This window comes from Hippocampus guttulatus, chromosome 6 (genome assembly GCF_054856545.1).
Source record: "Hippocampus guttulatus isolate MCC_2025c chromosome 6, RoL_Hgut_1.0, whole genome shotgun sequence".
NCBI classification, from domain to species: domain Eukaryota; kingdom Metazoa; phylum Chordata; class Actinopteri; order Syngnathiformes; family Syngnathidae; genus Hippocampus; species Hippocampus guttulatus.
In genome coordinates, this window is record NC_141266.1 from 25,404,669 (window position 1) to 25,425,727 (window position 21,059).

The following is a 21,059-nucleotide window of genomic DNA, read 5'->3' on the forward strand; positions in this document are numbered from 1 at the left end:
CCGGCTTTTCGTGATGCTTTATTTGAAATGTAAGCAACAAGAGTGTGCATTTTGACCCCCTCAGGGAAAGTCTGGCCTTAGCTTGAAATGCATCAGTCATTTTTTGGAGTATGCATGGGGGGAAAAAAAATCTTCCATTTGCCTCCGTTTGTAGCCATGCCATGTAGCGACAGCGACACGTCGCAGCTCGGGAGTTAGTTACTTCTTTGGCGCCGCCATCCCTTCCAGTTGGGCCTAAGCGGGAATGCATGCGGACGTCAGGAAGAGAAGCATTGAAAGGTGGACATGTTCTACCTTGAGCTGCTGGTTGGTCCTCTTCAAAAACTGAATCTGCTCCGTGCGCTTCTTTTCCTGCGCTTCCCGTTTTGCCTCGTCCCTCCTCTCGTTGGCACATTTTGGGAACCGAGCGGATCACGAAAGATTTACTTGGCCGTTTAATGTCACACTTGATGGTTGGGCAGGCAGGCCCTGAAAACCCGCCCGGGTTTATGCGAGCCACCAAAAAGTCAATCGTCCCATGACATGTCCTCATTAAGGCTGCCATCTGGTGGGGGTGCGGCTGAACTACAGTTAAGCCTTATCGGGAATAAGACGAAGTCTTGCTTACTCTTTGCAGCACCTCCACCTTGTCCTGCTCGGCCTGCAGGGCTTTCCTCATGCCGAACACCACGCTGCTCTCATACAGGGTCTGGTAAGCGGCGATGGTCATTCGGAGCTCGTCTCGGACGCGAAGCAGCAGGAGGCCTCGCTCGGCGCAGTTGACGCACACCTGCCGGATCAGCTCGTCTTCAAAAGAAGAATAGAAAGAGGGAAAAGTCCCCGTAGTGTGTCTTTAGTTTTCCACCGGTTCGGTTTCTTTGACGGCGGTTGCATCAAATTGCCAAAGGGAATTTCCATCATTGTGGGCGGCGCCTCACGGTGCAGAGGCCCAAAAACATGGAACGCATGAGAGGTCGATGGAGCGCTCTTAATGAAAAAAACAATCGTCCCGAGGCGTAATCGTGAATGCGAACGGTTGTGTGTCTACGTGTGTGCCCTGCGATTGGCTGGTGTAGCCCGCCCGCTGCCCGCAGACGGCTGGGAGAGGCTCCGGCACACCCGTGACCCCCCGTGAGGGTAAGCAGCTCAAATGATACATTGTCATCACAATAGTTACCGAAGCACTGCGAGTACAACTCCCTACGCACGGGGCAGATGCCCGTTTCCAAGGCCCGCCTCTGCTGCAACTTCCTGTCCAGCACTTCCTCCAGGTTGACCACGTCGGCCCGTGTACTCGGCGTGCTGGACACCCGCTGCGCCCACATCTGGTTGCCCTCCATCCACTCCCTAGACGTACAGTATTTGTTTACGTTCTGGGTTTCTTAGAGGGCTGTGAAAGCGCTTGCGGAGGGGGCGCACTCACCTGGGCGGAAAGATGACGTGAAGGATTTCCTCATTTTCAGGTGACCCTGATTTGGTTTTAGGCGGAGGGGGCACAGGGGTGTCAGCAGGCTGATGCGGGCTCACTTTGAATGGACGCCCCTACAGGGGAAAAAAATGAATGTTCGTCACTTTAAGAAGAGGTTGTCAAACTGTTTGGCTGATTGAACGACGTACGCATGAGAATTTTCACAAAGGACCCTCAGAACATAATCGTTGCATGACATACATTTCGGAACAGGAACGGGTCCAGGATTTTTTTTTCTCTCTCTCTCTCCCGGCGTTAGGGTGGGCTTGACCGATGCAAACTGAGAAAATAATCGGTAAATATATTTGAGAATATCAAATAAAATGCCCGACGAGCTTAATGGGTGCGGCGCAGATTTCCGATTGCTGTACAGTGTACCCCGAGCCCCAGTGTAATGCCATCCCGGCGCAGGAATTTAAAAGCTGACCATTTTAGAGAGAGACATTTTTAAATACAATGGCGTTCCCGTTTAGAATTACAACTGAGCTTTGTTTATGTAAATTATTAGAAAACGATTTGGTTTGTAATTTTCCATCTTTTCTGTGGTCCGCTTACCTTCCCCGATTTCCTCGCGGTGCTTTTGCTGATCGAAACCGGAGTGTCATATTTGAGGAGGGACTCTGTGGCCTCACTCATCTTGTGGGATGCGATAAAATATTTTTTCTTCCGAAAAACTGGTTGGCTTCGACTTTAAAAAAAAGTTCGCGTTGACGTTTTCTGTCGTCATGGCAACGTTCTCCGACTGGTATCGATAGTATTCGAGCCGGGTGGGGAACTGTTTTTGACCACTTTTTCACTCACGCATTTCGTTTGCCTCAGAAGCACAAAAGCAGATTTTTATTAGTAAATTTTAATGCTTTGTTGTCGTATTTAAGTAAGGTGTTGAATTAATTTTAAAGTGTTGGTTTCCAAACGGACCGAATGCGACAAGCACTTATTCGCCGAGGTGTATTTCCCGGGCTCCCACCGGAAGCGGAAGTAAAGGACCCATAACGTAAGCTAGCTCCCCTGCTCGTCGCTAAGTTTGTTGTCGAGAAAATGATCATCAACACCTAAGCCGAGGCGCTTTACAACTTTTTTTAGAGCGGTTCTGTTCCCGGAAGGCAAATGGCCAAAGAAAAACGACACAAGAGAAGGGACTCGCCCGAAGTGAAAACGAAGGTGAAACAAGAGAAGCTAAGCCCCGCGAGGCCGCACAAAACACGACGCTCGCCCAGTGACAACAGAAGGAGAGCCAGCAGGCCAGTTTTTTTTTATTATAATTATTTCTGCCAGACCTTTTAGTTGAAATCTTGTTTTTTCTCTTTACTAATAGCACGCGCCGTCAAAACTGCAGTACGGTGTTGCTGAGTTTGCTCGGCGAGTCGTGAGCGTTCGTCACGCAACAAACTATCATCGGCGTGTTGCTTATCGGGTCGTGTTTCTGTGCGTGTACTGCTTCTTCCAGGTCGCCTGTCAGGACGAGGGACGACCGCTCGGCCGGCAGGAGAGAGACCTCTTCTCCTGCTCGCCGTGGCAGCAGATCTCCTCGGAGGAGAAGTCCTCATCGCAGTGCCGATGTCAAGTTAAAGCGGGTGAATTCAGCTCGGAATCAAGTTGAACATCAGCCGCCGAAACAATTCACAACACTGCATTTCACCGCTTTTGCCTACACGCGGAATTTGCGCACCTTTTAGTGACCGACTTGGGCGGATGGTAGCTGGTGGTGTAGTGGTTCATGCTGTCAAGTTTCGTCAAGTCAAATTGATTCCGCCCATCTGCCGTTTCCCGTTACATTTTAGCATTAAACTAGTGAACTTTAGCAAAGAGGATAAATGCCAAAAGATTGTTTCCTCAAACTTTTTTTTTTTTTTTTTTTTAAACAAGCTTTCTTTTCCTAACTGCAAAACAGGAGCGCGACGAGCAGCGTTCCGGTGGAGAAGAGCAGAGAAGACGAAACGAGCAGCCGCAGGAAAGGCGCGGCAGGGGCGAATCGGAGCGGCCACACGAAAGCGAGCGTAACGGCGACAGACGCCGGGAACGGGACGCCGCCGCCTCGCAGCAAGCGGAGCGGCGGCGCCACGATGAGCAACGGCGGGAAAAGCGTCGACGGCGCGAAGAGAACCAGGAGGTGGGCTTCGGCCATCCGGAGGGCGCCGGCGACAGCCCGACGGAACCCCCCGCCGACAAGGAGAAGCCCAATTTCGGCCTGTCGGGGGCGTTGACGGAAGACACCAACACGTTCCGCGGAGTGGTGATCAAGTACAACGAGCCGCCCGAGGCCCGCGTTCCCAAGCGGAGGTGGCGGCTCTACCCGTTTAAGAACGACGAGCAGCTTCCCGTCATGTACATTCACAGACAGAGTGCCTATCTGTTGGGGAGACAGCGGAAAATCGCAGACATTCCCATCGATCACCCGTCCTGCTCCAAGCAGCACGCGGTATTCCAGTACAGGTAAGGGGGGGCCGATTGATTGCAGTCGAAATGACACGGTAAAATGGCCATAAAGCGTTTCAACTTTGAATTTAAGCCCAAAATTCCACTTGCTTCAAAACTTGGCTGACATTCCCAACTCGACCTCAACTCAAGTGTAATTCTCGAGCGCTTTCAAACAACCGCCGCCGTCTACAAAGCGACACGTTTCTTTTTGCACCTTGCAAAAACGTTACACGTCATCTTTTCGCATTTTCACACCACGATACAAAATTTTGGCCAAGGAAGTAAATTGGCGACGGCAAATCCACGACGTAGCTGCAAACCTTTGCCCACTCCAAAATGAGTTTTGATTTCTTTCTCAATTGTGTTTTCCCTTCAAACGGCTCTAAAGTCGATTTCTTTCTCTGTGCGTTCAGAGTGACGGAGTTCACCCGAGCGGACGGCACCACGGGCCGCCGGGTGAGACCTTACATCATCGACTTGGCCTCGGGCAACGGCACTTACCTGAACAACCAGCGCATTGAGGCGCAGCGCTACTACGAGCTCAAGGAGAAGGACGTGCTCAAGTTCGGCTTCAGCAGCCGCGAGTACGTCCTGCTGCACGAGTTCTCCGACACCAGCGAGGTGGACGCCAAGGAGGAACCCGAAGAGGAGGACGAAGGCCTGGATGAGTAAAAAAAGTCCAGAAATCTAACTTGACCATGTCATCTGTTTTTGACTTTCAAGACGTGACCCGATGAATGATGCGCTCAATTACGACGCCCCGGTGTACAGACAGATACCCGCCCTTTTTTTTAATTTCCTCACATGGGGGGGGGGGGGCGGTGTCTCACAGCAGTCATGTAAATTTACATTTTTGTACTGTAAATAAAGACTGTCAACTATTGGACTGCCTCGAGCAAATTATTGACCTGCCATGAAATATTTGAGAATGAGTCACGCTAGTTTAGCTTTTGTCGCATTACTGAGGCCGCTGCATCTTTTTTCTCTTTCTCTCCCTCTTGAGCAATTAAGATAAAGCATTTTAATACCCGTTTGTCAATGTAGGTTGAGTCATTTTGTAAAAAAAAAAAAAAAAAAAGTCCATGCGCGGAAAGGATGGACATGATCTGAGCATCGCCATAAGCTTTGTAGGGGCGTGTGTATGTGTGTGTTTTAAATCGACCTATTCATGCAGCTGCATACAAAGTGCTGTACATGAAGCAACTAACATATACAACAGAAAAGCTATAAATCGGTAACAAATATGGTAGATAACACCAAACGGTAAAACTCACAGATCATTTGAGCAAATTTCTTGCGTCACAATGGGAGCCCTTTGCATGAATCAGTCACGCAAAATCTAAAGCTAACAAAAGCGCCACCTCTAATGTCCACACGGTGCCGTCCCTGAGCCACGAAGCTTTTGTGGTCCGCCAGTCCAAGACTGGCACGGGTCCTCGGCGGATGCCGAAAAATCTTCAATAGTTCAGCTTTATTTGAGTGTCTCTTAACTGCCTCCTCGCGTTCAATAGCGTTGCGTTCCGTTGTCTTGGGTTGTAGCTGCAGTTGGTTTAAAAGTGGAGTGGAGTTGCGTGTTTTCACTGGAAGAGAGGAACATCGCGACCATGTGAAATAAATCTTAGCGTTAGTTTTGGGAGGTTGGCGCCTCGTGTCAACATATCTCTCGTTACATGATGCCGTGCAAGAAAACACAACGAGAGCGCTCCCTGAGCGGAAGGCACTTATTGCGCAATCGGCCACAACTTCGATGGAAAGGTTCAGCGCCAAAGGGGAAGGAACGCGAGACGCGCGGGCATCCGGTTTGGAGGATGACTGGGGGCGGAGCTTCGGGAACCTTCCCCCGAGCTTTTGGGGCGGACACTCAGGCACTCGCGTACACTCACCTGAGGTTCTCGCAACGACAGCGACGCCCAAGACCCCGACGAGAAGGAAGAACGACACATGTACACGACGGAGCGGAGACGGATGAGTCTCCGGCGGGAGCCCGCCGCCGGCTCGCAGGCGTCGGCGGGAAGTTTGTGGCAGGACCCGCTGGCCATGGAGCTGAGCGCCCGGAGCCACGCCGCCAGGACCGGCGTCGTCTCGCCCCGGAACCGCGGCCGGGGCGTGTCGGTGGCCTACGTTGCCAACGACGGGGAAGGCGAGGCGGCCGCGACGGCGCAGGCCGCCCAAGCCGAGCGGCACTTGTCCCTGGCCTGTCTGAGGGAGGCGTGCGCCGACACGCGAGCCTCGTTGAAAAGCATCCCCTTCGAGAGGATCTCCATGGCGACCACGGACGTCCTGGACAGCTTCTACAATGCAGGTGAGTTGGCAAACGTTTGCTTTCAGGTCTTCGGGGGACAAAACAATTGGCACGATGTACTCGAGTACAAGCGCAAGTAATTGTGTCCCCCCCCCCCCCCCCAAAAAAGAAATGCCGCAAGGCCCCGAGTCTCCCCCTCATGTCAAGTTCTTTAAAAAAAAAAAAAGCGCCGACCGACATTTTGAAATGTAGTTGCCAAAAGTAGTACTCGCACTCTAACGACGTACAAGCGTCGCAAGGAAAACTTTTTGGAAGTAAACGGGACATATTTTGAAGTCGTTCCAACTGAACGAGCCCCCCCCCCCAAAGTTGTCATTTTTACAGTATTTTTCCGATAACCTATCTTCTTACTCCCCACGAGTTCATATCTTTTTGTTCTCCCCTTTTGGTAAAAGAGGCCTCCGTAAACGACAAAGCAAACGACTTGTTTTGCTGGTCAAACTTGCTGACTCCACGCAACCAATCAGAGGACAGACAAAACGTTGCCGTCTTGAGGGCTAGCTCGCTGATTCCACGAGGCAAGATAGAATTCTCATTGATTTGATCAAATGAGAAAAAAAAAAGAACAGACTCATCGTTGGCATACCGGTTACGTCAGTACAGTACGCAAGTATTTGTATTTTGTTGTCACCGCTACCCGCCGCCATCATTTTGCGAACGTCGTTCCCTCGCAGATGTGGCCGTGGTGGAGATGAGCGACACTTTCTGCCAAGCGTCCCTCTTCTATCACCTCGGAGTCAGAGAAAGTTTCGGCATGACCAACAACATCATCCTGTATCGTTATGAGGAGGACACAGACCTGCAGGCCGTGAAGGTGAGATGGCGTTCCCCAAGGCTCATTCGTGGGGCCTTTACTCTCTTTTGGGGGGCGGGGCATAGCACCTGACTGCTTGGAGTCATTTGATCATTGCATTGTAATCAAAACGTTGACGAGAAATCTTCCAAATCCCATTTGGTTGCTATACATGCCTGATCTGACGCCGTTTTCCAATGCGCAACAATTTTACACGAAACGACGAAATCGGGAAAATAAAGGCAGCAAATCTTGTCCGAGTGCTCTGGAAGGGAGTCCTAATATTCCCAGGTCCCAAAAGAGGCTCGTGTGTGTGCTTCAGGAGCAGTGCGGAAGCTACACTTTCCTCCCTTACGTGGTGACGCCTCAGGGCAAGGCGTTGGCCTGCGACGGCACCGTGATGACCGGCATCAACGAGCTGATGCGGCCCGCTTTCCAGCTGGACTCGCTTCTTACGCCGCTGGCCGAGAGACTCGCGCATTTGCTCGACCATGTGGATGTGCAGCCCGGGTGAGGCGCCTTCCTGTTCGTCTCGCCGTCACGGTGTATTCCTCAAACTGGAGGCGCGCGACTCCCGGGCTTTGGAATCAATTCCCATAAGATAAGATAAGAAAACCTTTATTACCGGTAGTCTCGCAATGGAGAAATTCCCGATTCACAGCAGCAAAGTTTTCATAACTTTGGAAAGGCAGCCACTCACGCGGCGCCATTTTGAAGTCAAAATAACAAAAATAACACAACACAACACAGAGGACACAGACAGTCGTGCGATCTTCACCACTTTTCTGCATACACTTTGTTGTCTGAAGCGGTTCTAGTGGGTAGATGCCTTTTTTTTTTTTCAAAGTGCAAAAGTCGGATGTTTTTTCCAACGTTGGAAACTTCGAACAAGACTGAATGGGACTAAACCGGGAATGGGTTGGCGGAGGGGGTCCTGGGACCAAAAAGGTTTGCCAACCGCTTGTCTCCGTGTTCTCCGCCAGCGAATACTTGCGGGAGTCCATTCGGCACGAGATCCGCATGGCGAGGGAGCGCTTCGGCGGCGCCGCCCTGAGCGAGGAGCTGAGTCGCATCCAGATGCGTTTGGACAGCGTGGAGCTGCTCACCCCCGATATCGTCATGAACCTGCTGCTGTCCTACAGGGACATTCAGGTGACCCCGCCTTGAACGCAACGCGGGAAGAAGTCTCGAGTCATGTTTTCAACATCTCGACCGGGGCGGCGGCTCTCGTATCCGTGGGCGGGGCCTTCCGGAGCACTTCGGATCTCCCGACGGAGCGATTGAAGCCGGCTTTGGCCCGCGGATGTATCCCGGGAGCGGAAGATGAAGCATCTGTACAAATCGACATGGGCGCGCTTTTGTTTTTGACAGGACTACGACGCCATGATAAAGCTGGTGGAGATGCTGAACGAGCTACCCATGTGCGTCGTGGCAAAACACCAAAATATTAAGTTCCACTATATTTTTGCCCTCAACAGGTACGGTGTTTCTATTCCATCGCTTCAATGCTCCGGTGCTGTACCGTTCCGTCGCGTGTGTCGTTCCTACGCCGGCGTCCGCGTCCATTTTGGAGTTCTTTGACAGACGGCCGTTCTTCTGGATCGCATGCTAACAGGAGGAATCGAGCGGGCGACCGCGCCAAAGCTTTGGAGGAGATCCTTCCCATTGCGGAATCGGGAGGCAAGGCGGCGTCGGACGTGTACTGCCTGTGCGGTCGCATCTACAAAGACATTTTCATGAGCTCGGGCTTCGGCGACCAGCGCAGCAGAGATCGGGCCTGCTACTGGTACGTTCGCGCCGTCGCCTTCCCCTGCGGCTTTTGCGTCGAGCGAGCGTCTCCCGGTTCTTTCGCAGGTACGGAAAAGCCTTTGAGACGGAACGGACGCTTCACTCGGGTATCAACAACGTGGTCCTTCTGATGGCGGCGGGGCACCGGTTGGATTCGTCCATCGAGCTGCGCAAGAAAGGTCGCGCCGGTCGGACGCGCCGTCGCCGTCGTCTTTTGTCGCGCGCGTGAATACCCGCGGCGCTTTTTGTCGGTCTCCAGGCGTGACCTTGAGCACCCTGCTCGGCCGGAAGGGCAGCCTGGAGAAGATGAAGGACTACTGGGACGTGGGCTTCTACCTGGGCGCTAACATCCTGGTTAACGCCCACAGGAAAGTCATCGAGGCTTCCGAGAAACTCTACAAGCTCAAGGCTCCCCTTTGGTGAGGCCCCATCAAGAACGCGGCGCATCGCTTCGCTTCGCCGAATGCCAAAGGCACCGAGCGTCGTTTCGCCTTCCGCGTGGATTTCTTCTTCTTCTTCTTTCAGGTACGTGGCGTCCGTGATGGAGACGTACGTTCTGTACCGGCAGTTTGCCGAGCCCCCCGACGTGACGTCTTCCAAACGGGACACGGCGGACTTCTGGATGGAGCTGCTTTTGCAGTACTGTCAACCCGGCGTCAACACCGAGCGCTGCCCGGTCGGTAACGCGGCGCCGTCGCGCGTTACCGTTGCGAGTCGCTCGCTTTTTCAACGTGGCGCCGGGGATTGATTGATTTTGAAAGCTGTCCGGCACCACGTGGTCAGAGGGTATTCGCTCAGCTCACGGTGTTTTTTGGCCCCAAACCCCCCCCCAAAAAAAAAAGAAAATACCGTGTCTTCAATTCAGAGCAGTGGCCCAGTCGATTTTTAGAAATTGTCATGGCAAGATTGTGAGTCAGAATCTTGCAACCGCACTCCCTGAGAACCTCGGCAATCGGAACGAGAGGCGTATTGACGCGTGACGCTCAACGTATTTTCCTTCGAAATGTTCACACGGCACCGCGGCGTAAGCTCGACGCATCCGGGGGCGCGGCCCGCCTAAAACGGCGCGAGGAGCTCGGGATCGACGCGGGGGGGCCGCGCTCGGCCGTTATTGATCGTCCGACGTGTTTTTCAGGTGCTCGTTCTGGAGCCCAGTAAAGTCCTTCAGCCTGCGTTGGTGTCGGTGAGCCGGGGGGACCAAAGTCGCACCGTCCGGCTGAAACACGTCACGCCCTTCGAGGTAGGCGCAACATGCCGTCGCGGGCCTCTTTTTGCGTCGCGGATCGCAAATACGACTCTTTGCTTTGCCGTCGCTTTGAAAGTGGCAGCTTGAAAGCCACAAACTTCGGTATCGAGGAAGACGACCTTTGATTGACATTTTCTTTGCATTCATTTCAAACCGTTTGATTCAAGAGCACAACAAATGAATATTGGAAAATAACCCAAAGTGGAAACGGACCCGTCGGGAACAATCGATACGCCTTCTCACGTAAACGGAATCCTTTTTCCAGTTCCGATCCTACGTACGGCGTTAGCATCACCGCGACCCCTATTTCCATTGCCCCGCGCGAGGTCGTCGACGGGCCGGACGCCGCGTTTGACTGACCCCCAAAAAACGGTCCGCGGACTGGAGGTCGGGGGCCCCCACCTTAGCTCATACGTACTCATCGTTTCGGTCTCATCGGCCCTCACCGCGCAACGTTTTTAAAAAGTCACCGTTTTGTTCCGCGGGACCGTGCGTACTTGTGTGAATGTTCGAGGCCAAATGCCAGGGCGTGGTGATATGTGTGTCACGCCTCAGGATGTTTACTTTCTTCTTAAGTGTGTGTGTGTGTGTGTGTGTATAAACTGCACCGAAGAAGCTGCCAGTGTCAAATTGTCATTTTTTTTGTTTTCATTCTTTTGACTCAACAGAAAGGCTTGCATCAGTGGACTTTCCCGGCTGCCGCAATCCGCGGAGTGAGGTCTGAAGCTGCGTGTGCTGACAGCTTGCAAATACCTTCTCGTCTGTGTGTGTGGGGGGGGGGGGGGGGGGGGCGTTGACGTTGGGACTGGGAGCGCGACGGCTTCAGATGGCAATCGGTCAGCTTCCAAATGAGGATCCAAAGGCCGACATGTCGGCGCGAGTGCAGACGCGGCGCGCAGTTGGGACACGCTGCGGCAAATTCTCGACCGCAGCCACGTGGCAATCAGGACGCCAGACATCTGCTCTGCTAAAAGGCGGGCCTGCGTGCTCGAAGCGCGTCCCTTCTAAGGCGCGGGGCTTACACCGCAGGTGTCCAAACTACGGCCCGGGGGGCAATTTCCGGACAAACGTCCATTTTTCAGCGGCCCGCGACCCGACCCAAAAAAAAAAAACATAACAAAACCTCCAAATGACGTTTGACGTGGGCCTCAAGGTGAAGGTGGGCTGTCGGACCTTTCGCTCTACTCAAAGATGCAAATCAATGATTCAAAGAAGAACACAATCCATTTTGAAAAGATGATTGCATTTTAGAGGCCAACGTATTTTTTTTGCATGTCTATCACGTTACAGGCCGATGAAGTCGAGCCAAACATTGAACGCGCGGCACCATTTTTGAAAGATTCCCCCCCCCCGGTGATGAATGTGACTCGAGTATTTTTCTACTCTGCAGCGCATCAAAGATCGACGAGCGCAGCTGCTTCCTTTACGTGCACTACAACTCGGATGACTTCCAGCTCTGCTTCCCCTCCGAGCAGCACTGTAAAGGGTGAGCGGCCGGCCACACGTGCCGATTGATAAAGAGGCCGCGGCGGGAGTGGGGGGCCGTGTGGGGGGGGGGGGCGTCCACGATGTCAATCATCAAATTCTACTTTGGAGTCCGAAGAACAATTGGGCTGCGTGGGCTTGTTGAAAAGGCATTTTAACCTCAACCAATGTCCCCTTTTTAACCATGTGCTTCTCAAACAAGGATCCGTGGGGGTCCACAAAACCCTTTGCAAGAAATAATTCGATTGGATCTTTTTTTTTTTTTTTAAGTGCCGACGTAAAACCACCAATTAAAGGCACAGATGCGTCCGGAATTGTCTTTTACTGGCCAGACATCACCTGGAAGGAAACGGCCCATTCGCAGTACCGACAAGTCGATTCTAAAGTACGTAAAATGAGATTGCATCACCCGCGCCGGAACTGAGCCCTAGCGAATCCAACCCAACGGTAATCGCGACGACTCAAATGATTCCATCTTAATATCGAACCGTGCCTGAATGGTTTTGCACAGTGCAGATGGAAACCCGTCTCATTAGTGTTGTACCTTTTTTTTTTTTTCTGTATTTCAATGGCATTTAGTTGTCGGTTTAAGGGGCATTGGGATTATCGGGCCTCGGGGGGCGGGTCATGGGAAACGTATCCCCTCGTAAACGTACTCGGAGGGTTAAGTGACACTCGTCACATTTGCGAGAGTATCGCGCCCTGAGCTTGATTGGCTCTTGTCTCCTCAGTTTCTGCGATCTGGTCACTTCTCTGCTCCATCCGGCCGAGGACGCCTCCCCTGGTCCGAATCATCTCAGTGAGGGAATACTCGAGGTCGGTCGCCACCCGCGTCTCCCGCTTGCTTTTCGAAAAGTGTGCCGTTTGCCTCCGAATCGGATTCCACCGAGCAGTTTGCGGTTCCCGACCGCCGGCGGACGCGTCGGATCGTCTTGCCGACGAGCACCGAATGGCGACGCGAGCGATACCTGCGCCGTTTGCTTTGTTTTTTCGGGCCGTCCCTCCCAAAAAGTCACCTTCTTCTTCCATCGTTGTCATCCCCCGCCCCCGCAGTACGTCTACGAAACCAACGAGAAAGGCGACAAGGTGGTCCTCGGGAAAGGCACGTACGGCATGGTGTACGCCGGCAGGGACCTGAGCAACCAAGTGCGCATCGCCATCAAGGAGATCCCGGAGAAGGACAGCACGTGAGAGGCCCCGCCCCCTTCCTCATTCAAAGTCACCTCCGAGCCAGCGGGCGAGCCGGCGCTCACCGAGCGTCTCCTGGCAGTTATTCCCAACCGCTCCACGAGGAGATCTGCTTACACAAGCGGCTCAAGCACAGGAACATCGTCCAGTACCTGGGCTCCGTTAGTCAGGACGGCTTCATCAAGATCTTCATGGAGGAAGTGCCGGGAGGTTCGTGGCCCGATACAAAAAGACGCGGGACTTTTCATTCGTTTTATTTGAATGCGATTTGTGAATTCCTTTTCTGAATGAGTGCCGCGGCTAAGCCGACCCCCCCCAAATAGTCCATCATGCAAAGCGTCTCACAAGATGTCCCCACCCCGGCAGGAAGCCTTTCGTCCCTGCTCCGTTCCAAGTGGGGTCCCCTGAAGGACAACGAGGCCACCGTCATCTTCTACACCAAGCAGATCCTGGAGGGGCTGCGATACCTCCACGACAACCAGATCGTTCACAGGGACATCAAGGCAAAGCGTCCGTCGTCGCCCGGCAACCGCTCCGCCCCGCGTCGGGAAATGAAAGAGGGGGGGGGGATTGTTTGCCGCAGGGAGACAACGTGCTGATCAACACGTACAGCGGCGTTTTGAAGATCTCCGACTTTGGAACCTCCAAGAGGCTGGCGGGCATCAACCCCTGCACCGAAACCTTTGCCGGTAAGATCGGAGACCCTTTGGGCTAGCGCATTTTTCAATGCCGCAAGTACCACCGCGAAAATCTCAACGCGAAGCCAAAACTCGCCTACTGCCGGAGTATCCGGACAGGTTCATAAGCGTGGTCTTTTTACGGATTGCCCGTCAATAGGAACTCTCCAGTATATGGCGCCGGAGATTATCGACCAGGGGCCCCGGGGCTACGGGAAGCCGGCCGACATCTGGTCCCTCGGGTGCACCATCGTCGAGATGGCGACCGGCAAAACGCCCTTCCACGAGCTGGGCAGTCCTCAGGCGGCCATGTACAAGGTCGAGACGTTTCGCGCCGTCGTTCGGTCCCCGTGCGGGGCTTATGCTAACGAGATAGCACGCGACCGCGCTTCCAGGTGGGGATGTTTAAAATCCACCCCAAGGTTCCGGAGAGCATGTCGGCGGAGGCCAAGCGCTTCATCATGAACTGTTTCGAGCCCGACCCGGACGGCCGGGCCACGGCCGCGGACCTGCTGGGGGACGCCTACCTCGGGTCGTCCCCGAGGAAGAAAGCCAAGGCCCCCCAGGAGGACGACCTCCAAGACGCCCCTGCCGGTGGGACCGCCGGCGGACGCGGCGGCGCCGCTCATCCGCTCGGCGCCGCGCGTCGTTTGATCCTTTCCGTCGTACCTTTCGCAGGGGACTACCAGCGCAGCCTGTCCGTGCCGGTCTCCGTCCTGGTGGAGGACGCCGACTCTGACCCGGGCTCCGTCGACCTGTCCTGCTCGCTGGACTTCAGGGGCACGCGGCGCTCCGCCTTTCGAGAGAATTGCATCTCCGAGAGCCCGCCCGCCTGCGGACGGTTCCTGCCGTGAGTTACGGGACCAGATTCCCCCCCCCGAGACCTTTTATCATCCCGCGCGGAAGCTTGAACAACAACAACGACAATCAACCGTTTGACCGTCTCCCCGTCGTCCGTCCAGAGTGCCGGAGGACTCGGCGCTGGACATGAGCAGCCCGGCGTCCACCGACGAGAACGTGGGCTCGTTCATGCTGAGGAAGGACAGCGAAAGGAGGGCCACGCTGCACCGGGTGCTCACCGACTACATGGCCGACGTGGTGGCCAACATCCGGGAGGCCTTGCCGCAGGTACGCCAATGCCAGAGAACGTGACCTCAAAAGTAGAAAGGGGAGTGCGGCACCAAGAGGTAGTGATCCTTTTTTTTTTTTTTCAATCTCTTCTCCCAGTCGGAGAGGTCGTCGCTCACGTCGGACCGCATCGCCGAGCTGGTTTGCTGCCTCCGGGCCAACATCTGCTCGCCGGACAAGAAGCGGCTGACCAGCAGCCTGCGGGACCTGCGGGCCGCGCCGCCGCCTGCCGCCGTTCCTCCCCGTGGCCTGCAGGCGGCGCTGTTCGGCTTCCAGGACGCCGTACGTCGACTTGGCCGCGCGGCGAAACGTTTAGCGCAGGGGGTCCCCAAACCACGGGCCCGTCGGCACATTTGGCCCGGCCCTCTAACCCTCCTGTTGTCCTCGGGTCAAAATGACCCGTCACTTTGTTAAAAACGCCCCAAAAAACCCCTAAATGATCATTTCTTAACTTGAAATTTGATGACTTTTCCTAGATTGGCCCCAACTGCAGAAAATTTGAAATGTTGTTTTTTTAAGCTCCCCTACGATCTTCACACTTTTTCTCTTACAAACTGACACCGGCCCCCCATCAGAGAAGGGAAAAGTTATGTGGCCCTCACAGGAGAAAGTTTGGGGACCCCTGGTTTAGCGGGAGCTCCGTGCCCGCCGCCGCGCTCATCTGCTGCTTCGCGCAGGTCAAGAAGGTGTTGCGGCAGCAGCAGGTCAAGCCTCACTGGATGTTCGCCCTGGACAATCTGCTCGGGCAGGCCGTGCAGGACGCCATCACCGTGCTCCTCCCAGGTGCGACTCGCCCGCCCGCTTCGAGGACCGTCGCGTCCCCTCGACGCTCGCTTCGGCAACACGGACGAACGCCGAATCGGAATCATCTCAATTGGCCGAGTGTGTCGAACGCGCAAGGATTTTTGTCTCCGATAGTGTGAGCTACGCAACGAGCATTTGCAATAAAAAAAGGGGGGTATTGGAAGACCGTCCGTAATGCCAAGCTACCCCATCGGCAGCCGTGCGACAATCTCGACTCGATCCAACTCGAGTGTATTTGGAGAGCCCGTTGCGGCCACCTTGCCGCGATATCGCAACGCGATGTTCGGATATGGTTCCGTACGCCGCCTTAGAACTGAAGATCCAGCTGCGGTCGTCATTCGAGACCGAGGACGGCGCGCTCGAGGAGTCGCCGGCCGACGCGGAGGAGGAAGCGGCGGCGGCGGAACGCCGGCCGTCCGAGTCTGCGGACGAGATCCCGGCGCCGCCGGGGCCTGCCGACGCCATCCTGGACAGCAACTGCCCGCTCAGCGACGAACTGAGGGATCTGCGACTGGAGACCAGAAGGTGGAACACGCCGACTGCATATTATTATTATTTATTTTTTTTTGAAGGGGTTGGGGGACCGTGACCCGCATTTGACTTTGACGCCTTGTGTACTTTGGTGTTTGAGACTGCTGAGCCTGCTGAGTGACAAGGAGAGAGAGTACCAGGACCTACTGAGGACTTTGGTCCAGAAGAAACAGGAGGACATCGATGCGCTCGGGGGACACGCTCCCGGTAAAACTTTTGCTTTGACATCGTTGGCCGTGCTCTCAGTATTTATGAAGCACACTTTCACGGGTGATGGAAGTCAATGTCCTCCTCTGGTCACTTGTTTGGCACCCGGCAACAAACGATCACGGTCTTTTGACAATGGGTGCATTTGCAAGTAGAATTACAGAGATTCACAGTACTGCCACCTGTTGGAAATCCGTGGCAATGCAATAACAGACTCAAGCTTGTTTTCTTTTTCTCTCGCGTTTTATTGGCATTGAAGTGAAGATAGTTGCGGTATTTTTTTGTTTGGCCTTGGCGGAGGTCCGCATCTCGTCACAGTCACTCCGGCCGGCTCCTCCTCGGCTTCGGGGCTTCGGGTTTCCGCACAACCGGTTTCTGTCACCTGGCTCATGATGGTTCCGGTTATTTTTTTTGGGGGGGGGGGGGGGGGGGCATGTTTTGTTTTCACGACGGTCGACTGGAGAGCATGTGCAGAGGTCGTGGGTTCGATTCCGGGCTCTGGTCTTCTCTGTGGAGTTTGCATGTTTTCCCCGTGCCTGCGTGGCTTTTCTGCGGGTACTGCGATTGCCTCCCGCATTCCCATGCATACATGGTAGGCTGTTGGAACACTGGAAATGGTTGCTCGACTACGTGTGCCCCGCGAACGGCTGACGACCAGTTCAGAGTCTCCTGAAGACGACCCGGATAGGCTCCGGCGCGCCCGCGACCTTCCTGAGGAGAAGCGGATCAGATGATGGATGGATGGATGTTTAGATCACGTGTCATGTGGGTAGATGGCGGCCGGACTGCACAAAAGAGCGGCGATCCGGACGTGAGGGACATGGTAGCCTGGCTGCAGACCATCCCGGTTGACCAGCACACCGTTGAGAAGGTAACTCCACCCGCGGGTCCATCCCTGTTTGCTTGCTCAGTCAGTTTCCTTCCTGTTGATTCCTGCTGTGCATCATGGTGGGGTTTTTTTTTTTTTGTTTGTTTGTTTTCTCCCCAGTTGGTGGCACACGAGTTCACGTTGGACTGTCTTCTGCAAATGGCCTGCAGGGACGACTTGATGTACTGTGGATTAAGGTGAGCGTGCTTGCAATCTATTTTTTTTTTTTTGGGGTGATACCTAAGAGATGCCAGTGGGGCTTCCTTAGCTTTTTTTTTTTTCTCTTGAAGTCACATTTACTCTTTTTTTTTCCCCATATATTTTTCTAAACTCGTTATTTTCCAAAAAAATAATAATATTTAGAACTTATTCCCTGGTTAGTCCGAACATTTTTATTTGCGGTGTCTTGTCGAATGTAGATGTTGTAAATTGATCCTTTTCTGCCACACTATTTTCCTGTCTTTTTTTTTTTTACTTCATTTTTGTAACACTGAAACATTTTGCTTTCAGCATTACCAAATCACATCTGAAGAAGATTCTTTCTTGATGTTTTTCAGTCTTTCAAGCGCCACTAATTTGCTTTTCAGGGGAGGCGCGCTGTGCCGCCTGTGGGCGGCCATCGCGGCTTACCGCAAGTGCCGGCGCGCGACGCTTGACCGGGACGGCCGCGGCGCTCTACTTTGACGCTCCTGCTTTTCGTGGACAGGCTGGACCTGTTCCAGGCGCTATCACTGTTATTTTCTTTGGTCTTCTTATCTTCCTCTTTGTACATTTTAAGATAAATATGTGACATATCTCATATCTAAATCTGTATTGAGATATATATATACACACACACAGTAATATAGAAACGTTTAGCGAGAAAACCAGGTACAGCTCCAGTCCTGATCTTTTCGGGCGTACTTTGTCTGCCGTTTGTCACGGGTGACCCTTGCCAGGGGCCTAAAGCCTGAGACACGTTCGCCCCGTGGATCGAGATCAGTCAGCAGGCTTTTCCCGAGGATTGGGGACACCACCTAAATCTCGGGGATTAGCCACATCGCCCACCATAGATCACACATAGCGGCAGTCATCGCATTGTTTTTTTTTGGGGGGGGGGGGGGGTGCGGATCTGTGCTATTGGACATTCCGACATGACAATGGACAAGGACGCCATCAACCTTGAATGGACTCGACCGAATCGCATATTTGAAAGGATGCCATTTTCTAAATGCACCTGAGCATATACATCCTGTTTGGGGAAAAAAAATTGTACGTCACGTCCCCCCCGAAAACCATCTTACCGTACGTCATATCCATCGTGCGCCGTTACTCAGGACGCACCCCGCCTCCGCGATACATGCCGAGTAACACTATCTGACTTGTCACGTCTTATCTCGGCCTCAATTATTCTTTTCAAATGTCGCGCCGCACGTCTTGGATCGAGATGAGTTCATAGGTCGCGTTCCGAGTCGCACCTCGTGCTCCTCATTGTCGAGCCAGATCAGGCCGAAGCGTGTCACGTGACCGATTGCCCCGCTCAATGCATTTAGCAATCGCCACTGGTGAGACATTGACATTTAATCCTCTCGGGATGAATTAAAACCACAAATCTGTGTGTGTGTGTGTGTGACTGAGGCTGAGAGAATCATCTTTTGTTCTTGCCACCTTTGAATTCATACCAGTTGGGATTTGTCGTCGTTATGTTCTTCAGAACTGACTTTGTGACTTCACTCATCGCAGATAATGTGAAGTGAACAAAACTCATTCACTGCCATTGACGGTTAGAGACGTCAACGATCCATTTCAAATGGGTTTGCAGTTGATTCATCCCCGAGTCAAACTGTCTGTTACCGCTATGACTGCGAATAATAGAACTGATTTTCTGCTCTTTGGAAATAGAGTGAAGTCGCCGCTCGTGTCATCTCAGGCAAAATGGCATTTTTAGGAAAAGACGGTCCAGAATCTCGCAGTTTCCGGAAGGGTGCATTTGAAGTATCCTAAACGGGATGCATCCTTGAAATGGAGCATCTCAGCTCGCCGGTGTTTAGTTGCAAATGCTTCAACTCGTTGCCGTGGCTTGAACTCTTCTGCGGTAGCGTCGCAGAAAAGGAGAAGCGCACTCGTTGAGTTCATTTCATTTCAAAGGGTTTATTTTGCTACTTTGTTCGCCGACCGGCTGGAAACACTCCATAACCCCCGGCCCCGATCTCTGTGTCCCCTACCCCCTTTAAAATGAAGCCAGAGGTCGAGAGAAGCCCCTCCCACTTGCCTCTTATTCATATTTTATTTCCTGCCTCTGTTGTCCCACCCCCCACACTCGCTGGCCATTCTCTCTCTCTCTCTCTCTTCATGTTGGGTTGTCATGGAAATGAAAGCGAGTTGGGGTTGGAGGAGGGGCAGGGGTCGTTAGAGTTCGGGGGTCCGACAGGGGCCTTCTATTATTGAAGAAGTTTGGGATTGGTAGCAGACCGGAATGCAGAGATTCACGCACGCAGCAACAAGAGAGTGCACTGGAACGGAGGGGGGGGGGGGTCTGATGGTGAGTTTGGAGGGGCCGCATGTTTCTTGGCCATGATGTCATAGTTGGCTGCGGGATGACAACACCTGTTGTTAAGACCTACATGAGCGAGGGGGTCACACACACGGACTGAATCTGTGTACTGTCCCCCCCCCCCCCTCATCTCATCTCTCATCACAAAATATGCACAAGATCCCGTTACTCGCACACCTCCTACATGGAGCCTGATCAGCAGGCGGCATCGCATGCTGAGGTTTGGAAGAGTTGGAGGTGGCCAGTGTGAGACGCTTGCCGTCCCTTTCCGGACCGCTGTCAGCTTGGGCTGCGTTATTCTGCGGCCCGCTCGCTTTCCCGTCCGCACCTTCAATGCTGTCGCACACCTTTGGATCATTTCAACATCTTGCGAGGCAATCGCGGCCTATCGTTTTGAATATGGTCACGATTTGCAATATATGGGTGGAGAGGGATTGTATTTGCCGCATTATTGCTACAATTATGAACAGATTAAAATTGAGGGGGGGGGGGGGATCACTGCCGTATCGTGTCATTGGACGCAGTGTCTGACGCAAGGCCCGCTGAAGTAAGCGCTCCACCCAGGACTCTGAAGTCCATTAGCGGTCTGATGAGTCAGCACCAAAGTCGAATCGATTGCTGAACAAAGCTGAGCGACTTCGTCACTTTCAAAAACACAACTGCCCTACTCAGCCGCTTGACCTCACGATCGGCGCTCGACTTGCGCACTCTCCCAATCCAGGAAATTATTTCGTTATTTCCCGCAAACTTTTACATCCGGATCCATGTAGGTCCTGGAACAGTCCAGTATGTTCAGCACCGCAAATGCCAATGCCCCAAATTTTTTGGATCCTGTCAAGGTCATGCCTCCCCTTGCAAGATCTGATTTTTTTCAAAGGGGGGGGGGGGGTGTTGATCGCCAACATTTTTGCAGGGTGGGGGTGGGAGGCATGGCTGTTTCCATTGTGCTCCACCTCTTCTCGCCATCGCTTGAAGCTTCCCCTCCTTGACTGACCTTGTCCCATCCCTTTAGCCCGTGTGCTGATGCCACGATCACCCTGTCTGTGTGTGTGTGTGTGTGTGTGTGGTGCAGCTGCACTCCAAATTCAAGCCTTTTCATTCAAGGGGACGGGAGTCAGGGTGTTCAACTTCCTGTGTGCAGAGGCACGCTAATAGAATGGATGACCCCCCCCCCCCCCCCCACACACACACCATCATCCCCTTAACTTTATCCAGTTGCAGCGACAGGTGGCTGGCTGAGCGGGGATCGGGGGAGGGGAAATTGGGGGTCGAGCACGGCTCAACAGCTGCACAAAAGTGCCCGAACTGGGTCCTTTTAAGATGGGGTTCCCCCCTCACCCCCCCAAGCGTGCCGTTCATCCCCATTTTGGAAAAAAAACTGCAGCCCCACCCCCCTCGCCACCGCCTTTGCAGATGCCTCCAGAGATCCACGGTGGTAAAGAAGAAGAGCGCGGGTGAGTGAGTGTGACGTAACAAAGATGCATTCACATTGTGATTGTGTGGCGACACTCGCCCTCACTTGTTACCGGAGCATGCAAAATACAAAGAGCAGGCTGACAGGAAAAGCAAGTGCTGGCCACAGTTAACGCACGACTGCGGTGCACGTTTGGAAGAAGAGAACGAGTCGGTGTCGTTGCAAGTTAA

General features: G+C 53.4%; 3 protein-coding genes across 7 annotated transcripts; 2 read left to right on the forward strand and 1 right to left on the reverse strand.

The window, feature by feature from the left end:
* Positions 1 to 5: 5 nt before the first annotated feature.
* Positions 6 to 2,174, reverse strand: dnali1 (dynein, axonemal, light intermediate chain 1). The gene is given in 5 exon segments (XM_086113532.1): positions 6 to 445; positions 594 to 786; positions 1,157 to 1,326; positions 1,403 to 1,521; positions 2,003 to 2,174. Coding segments are annotated over 5 exon segments (774 nt in total). The 5' UTR covers positions 2,084 to 2,174; the 3' UTR covers positions 6 to 234.
* Positions 2,175 to 2,321: 147 nt separating this feature from the next.
* On the forward strand, positions 2,322 to 4,748 carry snip1 (Smad nuclear interacting protein). The gene is made up of 5 exons (XM_086113531.1): positions 2,322 to 2,441; positions 2,531 to 2,688; positions 2,895 to 3,021; positions 3,339 to 3,880; positions 4,279 to 4,748. The coding sequence occupies exons 2-5, from the start codon at positions 2,555 to 2,557 to the stop codon at positions 4,535 to 4,537; spliced, it is 1,062 nt and encodes a 353-aa protein (XP_085969657.1). The 5' UTR covers positions 2,322 to 2,441; positions 2,531 to 2,554; the 3' UTR covers positions 4,538 to 4,748.
* Positions 4,749 to 5,632: 884 nt separating this feature from the next.
* Positions 5,633 to 18,477, forward strand: LOC147204414 (mitogen-activated protein kinase kinase kinase 5). 5 transcript variants are annotated; one of them, XM_086113403.1, is made up of 28 exons: positions 5,637 to 6,167; positions 6,842 to 6,981; positions 7,283 to 7,470; positions 7,944 to 8,112; positions 8,332 to 8,438; positions 8,576 to 8,746; positions 8,815 to 8,927; positions 9,008 to 9,167; positions 9,274 to 9,424; positions 9,884 to 9,988; positions 10,663 to 10,712; positions 11,385 to 11,480; positions 12,211 to 12,295; positions 12,533 to 12,666; positions 12,750 to 12,877; positions 13,034 to 13,170; positions 13,251 to 13,356; positions 13,505 to 13,662; positions 13,740 to 13,938; positions 14,023 to 14,194; positions 14,307 to 14,472; positions 14,572 to 14,754; positions 15,150 to 15,255; positions 15,588 to 15,801; positions 15,908 to 16,014; positions 16,788 to 16,885; positions 17,003 to 17,079; positions 17,470 to 18,477. In XM_086113403.1, exons 1-28 carry the CDS (start codon positions 5,807 to 5,809, stop codon positions 17,564 to 17,566), a joined length of 3,978 nt encoding a protein of 1,325 aa, XP_085969529.1. In that variant the 5' UTR covers positions 5,637 to 5,806; the 3' UTR covers positions 17,567 to 18,477. The 5 variants fall into 5 exon arrangements, with proteins under 5 accessions (XP_085969530.1, XP_085969529.1, XP_085969533.1 ...); XM_086113406.1 differs by having other exon boundaries at positions 5,638 to 6,167; positions 8,332 to 8,381; XM_086113404.1 differs by having other exon boundaries at positions 5,633 to 6,167; positions 9,117 to 9,424.
* The last annotated feature ends 2,582 nt before the right edge of the window (positions 18,478 to 21,059 follow it).